The sequence below is a fragment of the Xiphias gladius genome, chromosome 18, assembly GCF_016859285.1.
Source record: "Xiphias gladius isolate SHS-SW01 ecotype Sanya breed wild chromosome 18, ASM1685928v1, whole genome shotgun sequence".
NCBI classification, from domain to species: domain Eukaryota; kingdom Metazoa; phylum Chordata; class Actinopteri; order Istiophoriformes; family Xiphiidae; genus Xiphias; species Xiphias gladius.
In genome coordinates this window covers 24,814,341-24,827,971 of record NC_053417.1, presented here as the reverse complement: position 1 = coordinate 24,827,971, position 13,631 = coordinate 24,814,341, and the positions used below count along the sequence as shown (strand labels likewise).

Genomic DNA, 13,631 nt, shown 5'->3' with positions numbered 1-13,631 from the left:
TGTCTTCTGCATAGGCCTCTATGTGTTCAGAGGGGGCCCATTGCACAAAGCCGTCACAGTTCCACTGAACAGCTTTAATAGCTAAAAGTTTGTGAATTAAGAGTGTGGAATGCTATTTTTCCAGACTCCTATTTTTTTCATCCCGCCCATCATGTCTGCACTCCAGCAGTTTCATCATCCTTAATGGTAGCAGTGCTTGTCAAGGGAGCCCCCCCAACGCCGGAAACACTAAGCGATGTATACCAGAATGGGTCTTGGAGTAAAAGAGCCGCTCGTTAGCAGCAGGGCACAACCCCGCTCTCTAATCAAAGGATCTCAGGCAGCGGCAGTCCCAGACTCGCCAGTTTGTAACGTCGAAGCGGCAAGCTCAGAGAGAGTTGGGGCTACAAGCTGCTGTTGACCTGGCGGCGAGTACCCACTCAAGTGATTAGATTATATGCGGGTCAAATGAGGCGCTTTGATGAGTAACTTTGATGTTGCCTGTCTTTTGGTTCCGCATTCAGGCCTAACAATTAGTCCTATTTGTCCGAGAGTAGCAGCCCGCAAAGCTAGCACTCAGGAACCTTTCCACGCCGTGCTAATGCCCGCAGTTCTGTTGTAACATGTTCTCCCCACCGTGTGTTTTCATAGGCAGTGCTCAGTTTACTTTGTCGCAAATGAGTCTTTTCCTCACCAGGAATGGGATGTCTTGTAGTGCCAATGTTGTGTGTAAGAAAAGAGGATTTAACAGTGTTGAGAGAGAACAGCTGTTTACCAGCCACAGCTCAGGCAGTGGAGCATAAGGGAGCAAAGTTCCCCACAGGCCTTTAACACAGTGAACACACAGCCTGAGTGAGTGTGAGACACAAAATCTTTAACTTTTAATTAAAAAGCCCCTGGTCTGCATGATAAATGTATGTTGTCAGTGTCCACATGTTTAGTGATAAGTAATAATCCATGGAGCAGGGAAAGAGTATACACATTATACACCAAGAGTGTTTGTATGGAATCTGCATGGTGTGTGTGTGTGTGCGTGCGTGTGTGCGTGTGTGCGTGCGTGCGTGCAGATTTATTGTTTTGCATATCGAATGCAATGTTTGTAACTAGAGGCTTAGCAGAAAACCACTTAGAACATGACTCTTTGCTTTTGGCATGGCAAGTAGCATCTCACTGCAAGGAACAGCACAAATATTGACTTCCTCCCTAAACCCACACTACCAGTCCAAAAATCAGAGGGTGGCAGGCGCCTTCTAACAAAGTGTTGGCAGGAGTGTGAGAACGGGGCACCCTGCGGGCCTGGGCTATTTTAAGTTTCCTGGGCTAAGCCTTCGACATAAGAATTATAATAATATGGCTGACATTTTTGTCGATAACGAGTTACTCGTTGGGAGGTTTCATACAGCTGGTTATATATAGAATTCGACAACAGTGTCAATGTTTCAAAAGTGGTATGGAAAAATTAATCACTGCAGTTGAATTAATCTTTTTTTTGTTTTTTTGTTGGCAAAGCTCTATGAAAGGTTGGAATGCGAAATCATAATGTTCAAAACTTGAGAAACAGCTGATCCTTTAAAATGGCAACTTTATGAGATGTGGAATCTAAAATACAAAGGATGTGCCCCATATAAAGTGTTAGTAGCACTATTAATGTGTTAATCATCCATTAATTTTTTTTTTTTTTTAATGCTCTAATTCTACGAACCACAGTGGTGCTTGTGTCTCTTCTTATTTGCCAATGCATTTAAATTAATCACTACATGATCACGATACATTGCATAGAAAACCTCTTTATGGTCTGCTGTAACCCACTTATGTAGCAGATGGGGGGAGTTTTTTGTATGCAGGGTAATATGAGAGCTAGAAAAGAAGGGAGAGAATTCTTTTCTCCCTTTGCAAAGAGAAATTGAATTTTTTTTTAATTGAATTTTTTCCCCTCGCTACGTTTCTTCAGAGTGAGTAGAGGGCAGGGTCAGCCGCAGTGTGGCAATTTTCAAGATTCAGTGCCTCCCTCAAGGACGCTTTAGTGGACACTGTAGATGCAATAGCAACCGGCTGCTTGCAAGGTTTTGAAAGTAAATCAGTTACCTGAAAAAATAAGACCATGCTGACGGGATTACCCAGTTTCACCTGGCACGCCCAGCAAGTTAAAACAACGGGAACTAATGGCAGCTTCTGTACGATGCGCGTCTGAATTCGGAAGAATCCATGTTTAACCAGTTGACCTATATGTTTAATGCCCAGTCAGCTAACACAGCCTCTCTGTAGGCCATTGATAAAATCTCCTCTCCTGCCCCCTCCGCTGCTCGCCTGCCAGCCCACCTGATGTATTTGACTTGGTAAATGTGGAGGGAATGTTGAGGCCCCTTTCCCTTTCCACCACAGAGGATTTTCTTCTTCTTCCTCTGCAGCCGCTTGCACGGCAGTGAAGCTGACTCAAACTCCCACTTACCTTCCAATTTTCTGATATCATCGGCATTCAGTCAGGAGGTCTGGTACAAACTTGTGGCCCTGCTGTTTTGCCTGATACCCACATACTGTGTATTCGAATGTGTGCATTGATTAGGTTTCAGACTCAGTTCTCGCTTCACAACAAAGGAGCTCTATCGGTAGCTGTCTGCTGCTAAAGACGTGCGTTGATGTAATTTCATGGTTATATTTGAGTGCTTGTGTCAGCGGGTGCCTCTTGTAAGGGCCTACGTGAGGTGCAGCGCCGCAGTTGTCGGTTTTAGTACAGACCGAGCCACAATTGAGATACAATTGAGATATGGAAATAGACACCGTAATTTGTATGTGGCTCTCATTTAAGCCACAGTCATGCTTCTCAGTTTTTCACGTTCTGAAACACTTAACCACAGGCTTTCCGAAGGGAAATCATTCCCAAACAGTGTGCCACATCACATCATCTTTAATAGACTTAGCAACTTGAATCTGGCTTATAGTATCTCTGCAACAGATGGATATTAACGCTGAGCCTGTGGTCTGTTTCTGAGTGGTTTAGTTGACAGATTCTCCTCCCCTCCCCGTGTTTCTAGTTTATTACAGAGCTCTCGTCAACTTCACTGACTCCCTGGTCTACAGCCCGGAGCTCGAGGACATCTTCTCTCCAGCCTTTAATGAGATCTCTGAAGCAGTGGTGGACACGGTACGCCCCCCCCCCCTCCTCTTAGGATAAACTCTTAGCAAATATCGGTCATGTACTCTAAGCCAAGGCTACCTTATAAGGTTCAGGCATGTAATTTATGACTTTGCTGATTTAAGTATGTGTGTAACCCTTTGTCTGAAAATAAAGACCAGGCTTGTTTATTTCAACTAAATCGAGTCTAGTTTTCCTTCCACAGCTGGAGTCGGAGTACAACAGGATTCCAGGTGTCCAGACAGTCAGCGTGGTCCTCATTAAGTAAGAACATAAATCCTTTAAATCACACTTTACGACATCCAAAGTAGATACCCTGCAGCTGTGTGCTGCTGCTGCCTGGGTGTCTTACTATGGCCAGGTGATATTTCTTTCTCTTTCTCCAAACTGCACAAGGCCATCTCTGTAGGCCTGCCTCGGTCAGTGATTTATCAGCAGCGAGTAGTAATTCCTCTAACAGACATCCAAAGAGAAACTTTATCTCTAAAGAGCTCTCCCGTTTAACCCTCTGCAGTGCACGCCACACAGTCCCTAGCCTCACCAGGCCTCTCTCGCTCTTTGCAGAAAGATGATAAGAGAAGATGGCGTGGACGTATTTGTGGAGTTGGACGTGGGTTCAGACTACAACAGCAACGACGAACAGATCCGCAGCGTGCTGTACAACGTGGTGAAGGAGGGAGCCATCGCTTCCTACGTCACATCAGTCTCGGGCTTTCAGTTCAGACGGCTTGGGGAAGGTAAGACCTCAACAAAGAGGAACGCCGCTTAACACAGCCATGAAGTGACTGCCTCCGTTTCCCGAGAGTTTGCTGTGTGTTTACAGCAAATTTAGGTCTCCGAGGGCAGTAGGCAGTGGCCTTAACATTTCCCTCTGGTTTCTAGCTCAACCTTTGCCCCCGGTGGAGCCTATAGCAGTGCCAAGTTTGTATTCTGCCATTCCTGCTGCATGGTGACTGAGCCGACTGTACTGTAGAAACTGCAGGATGACTGCAGTGCCTTTAAAAAGAACAGTCGAGCATTTCCCTCCTTGTGGAGTTGAAATTTTACAATGACCTTTACTTTATGTACAAGCAATGGTCATGTGGTCTGATGAATGTTTTGCATGGAAGCACCAGTGCAAAATAGACTTCTGAGTGTGGTCCGTAAAGTCCAGTAGTCCTCAGGGAATAAGACGGTCCTTTTGCATGGCATGAGTGTGATTAGGAACGCTGCTGTTCGCTGCAATGTAAACCAGCTTTTGGTTTATACAAATTCCTCCAACTCTTTTACGCAGGCATGGTAACTGATAGAGCATAATGGTGAATCTATCTTCAATATATTTAGGTTCCTGTCTGTCTGTCCTGTCTGTCTGTGTCTGTGTATCTGTCTAGCCTGTCTATCTATCCTGTCTTGACTCACCTACTCTGTATATAGTGTGTGTGTCTGTCTAGTCTCTAGTCTGAAAAGCTGGGTCTTTCTATCTGTGTCTTCTGTTTTTTTCTCTAGTTTGTGTGTCCGTCAAGTCTCGGAAGCTACTCTAGTCTTTTGTGTCTAGTCTGTATTGTCGAGTCTCTGTGTCCTATCAAGTCTAGTCTGTCTAGGCTAATCAGTCCCTCTATCTAGTCTTGTCTAGTATGTAGTGTGTCTCCTCTCTTCTCTCTCTGTCTAGTCTGTAGTCTGTCTGTGGGTTAGTTAGTCTAGTTTTTTGGCCATCCGGTTTAGTCTAGCCTAGTATGTGTATCTGTCTAGCCTGTCTAGTTTTCAATATGTGCATCTAGTTTGTCTAGGCTAGTCTGTGTGTCTATCAATTTACCTGTCAGATTACATTAGTTTAAGCACAGTGTGGATTTTACGCCCAACAGAAAATTTTATGAAAAACAAAAATTTACAAAAAAGTTATAATATCCTATAAAATCTTGCTAAATATCTCAAAGCACTCGTCTAATGACAGTCTTTACAACATGCCTGACTTTAACTTCCTGTAGTAATGGGATGGCTGATGGGGCCCAGGATGCTGTTGTTTTTCTCCTCATGTTTTATGTGTGCTGTGATTTGACATTAGTGTAGTGTATTGGCTGTGCTGTAGTCTTCGCTCGCACGTCTTTGATCCTCCAACCCCCCCCCGTCCTCCTCCCTTCCCCTCTGCATCTCTCTTAGTAACCCCCAGCATCAGACCCTGCATGCCAGATGAGCACAGGTGTGGTGATGGGACATGTATCCTGATGGAATACCTGTGTGACAACAGACCAGACTGCAGAGACATGAGTGATGAGACCAACTGTGGTGAGTGGCTTTAGCTTGACTGCCTGGCAGGTTCTAACAAGGTCGGCTGTAGCATGGAATACTGGCTGGATGACGTGTGATGTGTTCCCTTACGGTAACATCTCTTAAGTATCCACTTTTTACATTTGCTGAGTTTAATCAGAGGTTTGTTTTAGATCTAAAACTGCCAGTCCCTCCAGTCTTCACCACCCCTCCCACCAAAACCATCACCACCTATAAGAAGCCCCAACGGACGCCCAGCCCGATCCGGCCCTGTGGAGCGGATCAAGCCACGTGCCAGAGCGGAGAGTGTATCCCTCGAGACTACATTTGTGACGGAGAGAGGGACTGCGCGGACGGAAGCGACGAGTTAAGATGCGGTAAGTACGACAGCCTTATGCACGTGCAAGCGCGCAGACAACAACATCTGCTCTAACCATCCTCTATCTTCTCCCAGGTACTCCATCTCCCTGCGAACCAAATGAGTTCAAGTGTAAAAATGGCCGTTGTGCTCTCAAGCTTTGGCGTTGTGATGGAGACAATGACTGTGAAGATAACTCAGATGAAAGAGAATGCCGTAAGTCTCAGGGTCTTTTAGAACGTTTTGAACATTTCACGAAATGCACTCGCTCGCTTTCTGACATTAAATTGAGAGATTTCTGACATTAAATTGATCTGACCCTTCTGTTTACGAGTGATTAAAAGTTGCTTTAAATCTCCATTTGTTCATAACTATAGCCACCAAGGGTCCTGGTGACAGGTGTGCTCCTGAGCAGTTTGAATGCCTGAGTGATCGCACCTGTATCCCAGCTAGTTACCAGTGTGATGAAGAGCCAGACTGCCCTGACCGCTCTGATGAGTATGGCTGCAGTAAGTCTCACACCAACAGCTGTCTACACCTCTCTGCTCTTACAATCTTTCTTTTTCTCTTGTGCACATTTCACTCTTTTCTGTCTCACTTTTTGAATGTCACTCTTTGCTTCTTTGAGGCCTCTTTGCTTCTTTGTCGCCCTCTGAGTACCTTTGTGTACGCTGGGACTAAATTGCTGTGAGCCAGGCTCAGAGCACAGAGCTTTTTTTTGCCATCCATACCTCAGAACTCAAAGGGAATTGTCCGTCCATAGGCAGAGAATTGTATTTTCCTCTGACTTTCAGGCATTTATGAGCTTCACTGGATCGCCAAATTCCAGTCACATGCCAGCCTCAGTTTTTTTTACATGTGCATTAAATATGTGGCTTAAACGGTTGTCATCTTCTTGACACTTCACAGCCCCTCCCACCGTGACAAGCCCACCGGAAGAGTCCATTAAGGCAGCACGGGGGGCGACAGTGACATTCACCTGTGAGGCGGTCGGAGTGCCAACACCCATCATCACCTGGAGACTCAACTGGGGACACATTCCTGTCAGCAACAGGTCGGTTTGATTAGAAATTCTCCACCGCTCTGATTTTTTTAATCAACGGCACCGTAATTAAAACTAATTTAGTAAACCAGCTCATCATGACAGCACAGAAGTGCATAGCATAGCTGCATCCTGTCCAAAGATTTTAAATATCTACGGAACTGATTTTGTTGACGCTACTTTCAGAAAAAACATATGCTGCACTGTTTGGGCGAGCTGAACAAAACATCTGCATCTGGTGAAAGACAGTCTTCCGCGGACGATCTGCCTCAGACCCTGAAGATTTGAGAATTGACCATGAAATTATTTTTGTCTTTTCACCTGACGTTTGATGAGTGCTCTTTGAAACCACAGTATAACTGTCAAGAGCCTTCCTAGATCACTGTCAAAATGGTAACTCAACTGTCATATTAATGACCAAGATATTTGTCGTGTACTCCAACTCCAAACGTTCCTGCTCCAGAATGTTCGCTCTGCCTGTAGCCTGCTGTGTGTGTGCGGTTCGGCAATTACAGTCGAACTTTTACAGATTTTTGTGTAACAGTATTCCTTCAGCATGTTACAATGAGAGTGAGAAAGAGTACGTTTCCTATTATGGTCCATGGCATGGTTGACACAGACTCCCCACTGAGTTTCTTACTGTAAAAACGACCATCCGTGCTGCGTTTCTGTGTTCCCAGGATCTCCATGACCAGCGAGAACGGCCGCGGCACCCTCACCATTCATAACGTAAAGGAGGCAGATCAGGGGGCCTACTCCTGCGAGGCCATCAACGCTAAAGGCCTGATGTTTGGTATCCCCGACGGAGTGCTAACTCTCATATCAAATCCCAACCCAGGTACTGACACTTCACTTTTACCGTATGTTCTCCACCAGAAACAGTTTCAACAACAAACTGAATGAATGAGTTTTGATCGGAAATATAAATCAAATATTTTCCTCCGTCTCATTTTGTTCTCCCCAGGCAACTGTCCTGATGGTCACTTCAGTGTGGACGGCCGCTGTGTGTCCTGCTTCTGTGCTGGAATCACCAAGAACTGCAAGAGCACCGGCCGCTACCGCAACCACATCAGCCTGCGTTTCAATGAGGAGGAAGACTTCAAAGGCACTGACACTATTGATGCTTATGAAAACGATAGAGAGCTAAGAGAGCTAATACATAGTCATAACATGTTGACCATGAATACAAGTATAAAGCAGCCTGAGTGAATATTTTATCATTGCTTCCAGGAGTGAATGTCACTTACCCATCCAGGCCGGCCACTCCTCCTCTCTCCTCCACTCAGCTCCTCATTAACCCTGAAATGGAGGAGTTCCAGCTCGTCGACATATCACGCCGTTTCCTGAACCTCGACTCCTTCTGGACTTTGCCTCGCCAGTTTCTGGGCAACAAGGTGAAGAGCACGATTCTTCGCAGGCTTTATTTTGCTTGAGTTATGACCACACACGCGTATGAAAATCATTCCATCTGTTTTTAGATCGACTCCTATGGAGGGTACCTGAAGTACAAGGTGCGGTACACATTGGCCCGCGGTATGTCTGAGCCTGTGGAGAAGCCAGATGTGATACTGGTTGGAAATGGACGCAGGCTTGTGTACCGCAGACGCAGCGCAACCTCGTCCCGAACGGTCAACCAGAAGGAAATCAAATTCACTGAAGTAGGTTTTGGGATAAGAAAAGTTGCTCTGGCAAAAACAAGCGGGGACTGTGCACAATCCTGTGGTAAATTTCGCTTGATGACATATGCTTTTGTCAAAATAATACAAAAAGGTTGTCAAAGATGAAAAAAATAAAAAAATAAAAATACACATTTAACACCAAGTTTCACAATAACAAAATTCTGACCAAATTTTGCTTACGAATAATGATGGCGGAATTAAAAATCATACAAGAGCTTTACATTCCCTCACAAATACGTACATATGTCAGTAAACCTAATTGTTATTGTTTTAGGACCAATGGCAGCACTCCAATGGCCGCTCTGTGAGCCGGGAAGAGCTGATGATGACGCTGGCCAACCTGGAGAGCATCAGCATCCGCACCATCTACAACAACCACATGGTCAGCGTGGCACTCAGTGACATCGTCATGGATACCACCACCGTGGAGTTCAGCATTCTGGGTCATGCTAAGGATGTCGAAGAGTGCAGGTGAGAAAAAGAAACCCGGGAAGCAAAGAATCCAGCTTGATGCTGTGAGGTTAATTGAAATGGGAGCTCCTTACAAGATGTCAGACAGCGGTCTACAATCCTGGCAACCTGTTGGGACGTGTCCACTCTGCGCATATTTAGAGTGAGGAGCATTCATATAGACGGTGACTGCCTTTGAAGGTTTTGTTTGAGAAATAATTACAAAAATGTATTTTGAGGGAAAAACTGAATGTCCCTGGTTCAATTCCGGCCAAGGACCTTTGTGTCCTTTGTGACCCTTGTGTGTCATTTCCGTCTCACTTTCTATGTGTGTGTTTTTTGTTTTTAGTATTTTGTAATTTTTTAGTAAGTATTTTGGTTCAGTCAGCTGTGGGGTTTTTTTTTTGTTTTTTTTTCTATATTGAAATCATTAAGAAAGTTTTGCAAGTTGTGGTGTTCTAATTTGATCCGTCATAGTTTGTATCGAAACCATCTGCTTGATTTGTCGCTCCCAGATGTCCTCCTGGATATTCAGGCCTGTCCTGTGAGATGTGTTCCTCCAGTTTCGAGCGTGTCCCTGGTGGCTCCTATCTCGGCACCTGCGCCGGTTGTAACTGTAATGGACATGCCAGCGCCTGCGATCCCATCAGCGGACACTGTCTGGTAATAGCTCCTTATGGGCAGGAATGGCGGTCGATCACACATGATAAATTGGAATTCACAGATAAAGCACGCCTCACCTCTTAAATGTAAAATATAAAAAATTACTTTTTTTGGCGTAAAGGAAATAAGCTAATCCGCTTTCTTTGCTAATGGAGAAGATCAATACAACTCCACTATGTCTGAATGCTAAATATGAAGCTAGAGCCAGCTAGCGATTAGCTTAGTTCATAATAAACTTGTTTTTACATTTCCGCTTATGTACAGATTAAACGAGATATAATGTGTTAATTTGTTGAATGTAAAGGTGCTGGTAATTTTCATTTCAGAGCCAGGCTAGCTGTCTTCCCCCAGCTTCCGGTCTTAATGCCAAGTTAAGATAATCGAGCCCTGGTTCTAGCTTCATATTCAAAAGAGTTGTAGATCTTTTAATCTAACTTCTATCTAACTAGCATATGAGGTTTTTTTTTGTTTTTTTTTTACCCAAAATGTCAACTATTAATTTTCCACTATGGGGGGCGTCCATGTAAGAGAATGAGCAGTGTGTTCTCCCAAACACAGAGCTGCCAGCACAACACAGAGGGCCCTCAGTGTGACAAGTGTCGCCCCAGCTACTTTGGTGACCCAAGCCGAGGTCGCCCCGATGACTGCAAGCCCTGCCCCTGCCCATACTCTGAGACTTTACGCCGGTAAGGTCACAAACCCACCCAGATCTCTCACACACACACACGCACACACACATAGAAAGGCATTTACAGTTCAAACACAGCAGCAAACCCACGCATACCATCCACAAGGCGTCATTGGGTATAGAGCTTATTTGCCCTGCAGTTACTTTTCCAAAGCTGAATTCATTCAGATATTTGAGCACTGGTTTATTCATTCATGCTACCCATTAACCAGCTGCTGTAAATTTTAATCTGCAGCTCTTTCGTTTTGGCTTTGTAGGTTCTCTGACACCTGCTTTCTTGACGTTGACCAACAGCCAACGTGTGATGCCTGCAGGCCCGGCTACACAGGAAGACGCTGTGAAAAGTGAGGAAACTGATCTCATTAACTTTAGATTGTGGTTTAAATAGTTTGGAGATGGTGGTGATATGGTTTATATGAAATAGCATCAATCTTTAGTCACCAGTGGTGATAATTGATGTCATAATATGATTATGATTAATATTAATAACACAGCTTAACCTGGAAAATGGTTTTGACTAATGAGGATTGATTGTAACAAGCAAAACAAGCTATAACTGATCCTTGTGGTAAACAAGTCAATCATATCTCAATTTCGTATTTTTTCAGATGTGCTCCTGGTTATCAGGGTAACCCCCTTCTGCCTAATGGAAAATGTGTTCCTAACCGTGAGTATACGTTCAACAACTGCACTGACATTTTTGAAATTCTCCAGTTCCAGGCATGAAATTGGCATAAACTGCACATGGATTGCTTTACCTGTGGAACACTCAGCAATATGACCACGAGGGAGTCTTAAGCCTGTGTAATGATTACCATCGGGTCCACCAGGTTTTCCCCTGGTGGTACATTAGCCTACAGTATGTGGTCATGGCTCAGGTATGCAGAGTGGCTTCACTTTCTTCCCCCCATGTCATCTTCTTTCCACTGCTCTCTCCCTGCAGAAAGCTCCAAGTGCGACAACAGAGGAACAGTCAGCTCCAGCAGTAGGCCATGCAGCTGCAAGGTATACATGCAGTATGGTAAACTGCAAAGTGAAAAATTAGGATTATATTATAACCATCTATTGTTAAATCTGCAGTTCATTTAGGTGGTCTGTGAGGCTGACATGCCTGTTAGTGTTTTATTTTTTTCTGCCGTCATCTTTTATGAAGGAAATGAGCTTTACAGGCAGACGGATTACATATGTGCACGTTTCTATCTGTGTGCGTGTTGCAGAACAACGTGGCAGGCGCTCTGTGTGACGAGTGTAAGCCCGGGTTCTTCCACCTATCAGAGGCCAACCCTGAGGGCTGTCTACGTTGTTTCTGTATGGGCGTCACCAAACAGTGTGCCAGCTCCACTTGGAATAGAGATCAGGTGGGTTGCCAAGCTATGAATGGAAGGGAGTGGTGAATATTTTTGGTATCAAGGTTTGACTCAGTGTTTGTGCTGTTCTGCTTTATCAGCAAATCCTTTCAGGTGCTAAATGGTGAGATGCAATGTGCAAACAGTGATTGTACTGAAGCGTGAGTGCATGTAAATCTCAGTTCACATCTCAGTCAGACAAATTGTTTGTCTCTCAGGTGCGAGGAGGGGTGAACGGGCAGCTCTTCTCCCTCTCCAACAGTGCCAACACTAAAACTATCTCTGAAGGTATCTCCCAGAGGGGTTCCTCTGAAGTTGTCTACCGCTCCTTCTCCAGTGTTCCCAACGACATCTACTACTGGGTCCTGCCTGAGAGCTTCAGAGGAGATAAGGTGAGAGAAAACAACAAAGTTAAGAGTAGGCTAGGGGATACGAGAGAAAAGAACTCTCAAGTGTTAGTCAAGCTAGATTTCTCTGCCGTTTCTGTACCACTCGGTCATGCCTCAACACGTTGTCAAGTGAAAAAGGCTGCAGTTCCCCACACAGTGAGCTTCCTTTGAACCTTGTGCTTGAATTCACAGTTAAGCCCAACATGGATGTCTTTTAACTTCCCCCACACTATCATACGGGTGAAATACCATTCCACTATTCAGTTTTGTTGAGATGAGCTTCCCTTTTCACTATGTTGCTACCAGGTGACGGCCTATGGCGGGGAGCTTCGCTATACAGTGCAATTTGCACCGGCTCAGCGCTCGCTGGTGATCGACGGTCAGCCAGATGTGGTTCTCCAGGGCAACGGCATCTTCCTGGAACACTACTCCCAGACCAAGCCCCTCCCACGCGTCCCACAAACCATCACTGTGACCTTCAGAGAGGTGGGTTTCATTAATGTTGATAGAAGAGTACCTTGTAGCTTAATCTGAATCATCACACAATGTTAGTAAACTAACTTTTCTCTTTTCTCTGGCTGATAGTCTGCGTGGCGTCGCGCTGATGGGCAGCCATGTACTCGTGAGCACCTCCTGATGGCTCTGGCTGACATCACTGTCTTCATGATCAGGGCCACCTACGCAGACAACATGGGCGAGAGCAGGTATGGTGGGAGGTTCTTCTGACAACACACAACCCATTCACATACCTCAAAACGAATCCAAGAGTAATTTCAGTCAATGGCAAACGTAAATTGTATTGTTGATTGTGTGTTTTTTGTGTTAAATAGTATCTCGGACATCAAGATGGACGTTGCTGTTCCTCACTCCACTGGTAATGAACGTGCTCTGGAGGTGGAAGAGTGCGCCTGCCCTCAGGGATACAGAGGACCCTCTTGCCAGGTACAGATTTCAGTAGTTTAGTTGAGTTTAAGAAAAAAAACCTTACTACACTTACTAACTTTTTTGGAGCTTTCATCCACATCTCATGGTCTTCATCAAGAAGAAGAAGTTTGGTCAGTTGTCATGGAGATGTCATCACATAATCTAAGTGTGGTCGGATCTCAACTGTGTTCTCCATGACGTCTGGGCAAACTCCGTCTGCTGATGAACTGTGAAAATGGTTAAAAGCTCAGAAAAAAGCCAATAAGTAGGCCTTGAGTCAATATTTGTTTTTGTCAAACTGTTACTCCCAAGGTCAAGTGTGAACTTAGCACAGTAGTCTTTTTTCCCCGCTACAGTCCATGATGATAGTTGCAGTCTGTCTCCCTGCTACTCCAATGGAACAAAGACATAATCCTCTCTGTCATCACTTGTCTCTCACCTGAGGTGTTTTTCCATGTCGTTGCAGGAGTGCGATGAAGGTTTCACGCGGACCAGCTCTGGCCTTTACCTGGGCACTTGTGAAAGGTGTGACTGCAATGGTCACGCCAGCAGCTGTGACCCAGAGACTGGCCGGTGTCTGGTATGTTTTATGCTACTCTTCTACTCTCTCACTTCTTTGCCAATGTCTAACATGCATTAATCTCTGTAGTGGAACGCACTAGTCGTTTCTTGGCAAATTCCAACATGTGGAAACACACTGTCACTCTTAAGTACTGTATATTCAACTGTTCCATGG

At 44.9% G+C, this 13,631-nt stretch overlaps 1 protein-coding gene across 5 annotated transcripts in view; it reads left to right on the top strand.

Annotated features, from left to right (window-relative positions):
• The window catches only part of hspg2 (heparan sulfate proteoglycan 2), a 91,999-nt gene that overhangs the window by 37,085 nt on the left and 41,283 nt on the right, over positions 1-13,631 (top strand). For all 5 annotated transcript variants that reach the window (XM_040151913.1, XM_040151914.1, XM_040151911.1 and 2 more), the window contains exons 4-27: positions 3,012-3,121; positions 3,318-3,376; positions 3,677-3,849; positions 5,249-5,374; positions 5,530-5,733; positions 5,811-5,930; positions 6,092-6,223; positions 6,624-6,768; positions 7,437-7,594; positions 7,721-7,861; positions 7,987-8,150; positions 8,235-8,414; positions 8,710-8,906; positions 9,401-9,548; positions 10,107-10,234; positions 10,494-10,580; positions 10,845-10,903; positions 11,180-11,241; positions 11,454-11,594; positions 11,801-11,974; positions 12,278-12,457; positions 12,557-12,675; positions 12,802-12,913; positions 13,362-13,475. In XM_040151913.1, the coding sequence (XP_040007847.1) occupies positions 3,012-3,121; positions 3,318-3,376; positions 3,677-3,849; positions 5,249-5,374; positions 5,530-5,733; positions 5,811-5,930; positions 6,092-6,223; positions 6,624-6,768; positions 7,437-7,594; positions 7,721-7,861; positions 7,987-8,150; positions 8,235-8,414; positions 8,710-8,906; positions 9,401-9,548; positions 10,107-10,234; positions 10,494-10,580; positions 10,845-10,903; positions 11,180-11,241; positions 11,454-11,594; positions 11,801-11,974; positions 12,278-12,457; positions 12,557-12,675; positions 12,802-12,913; positions 13,362-13,475 (3,233 nt within the window). The remainder of the gene's footprint in view (positions 1-3,011; positions 3,122-3,317; positions 3,377-3,676; positions 3,850-5,248; positions 5,375-5,529; positions 5,734-5,810; positions 5,931-6,091; positions 6,224-6,623; positions 6,769-7,436; positions 7,595-7,720; positions 7,862-7,986; positions 8,151-8,234; positions 8,415-8,709; positions 8,907-9,400; positions 9,549-10,106; positions 10,235-10,493; positions 10,581-10,844; positions 10,904-11,179; positions 11,242-11,453; positions 11,595-11,800; positions 11,975-12,277; positions 12,458-12,556; positions 12,676-12,801; positions 12,914-13,361; positions 13,476-13,631) is intronic.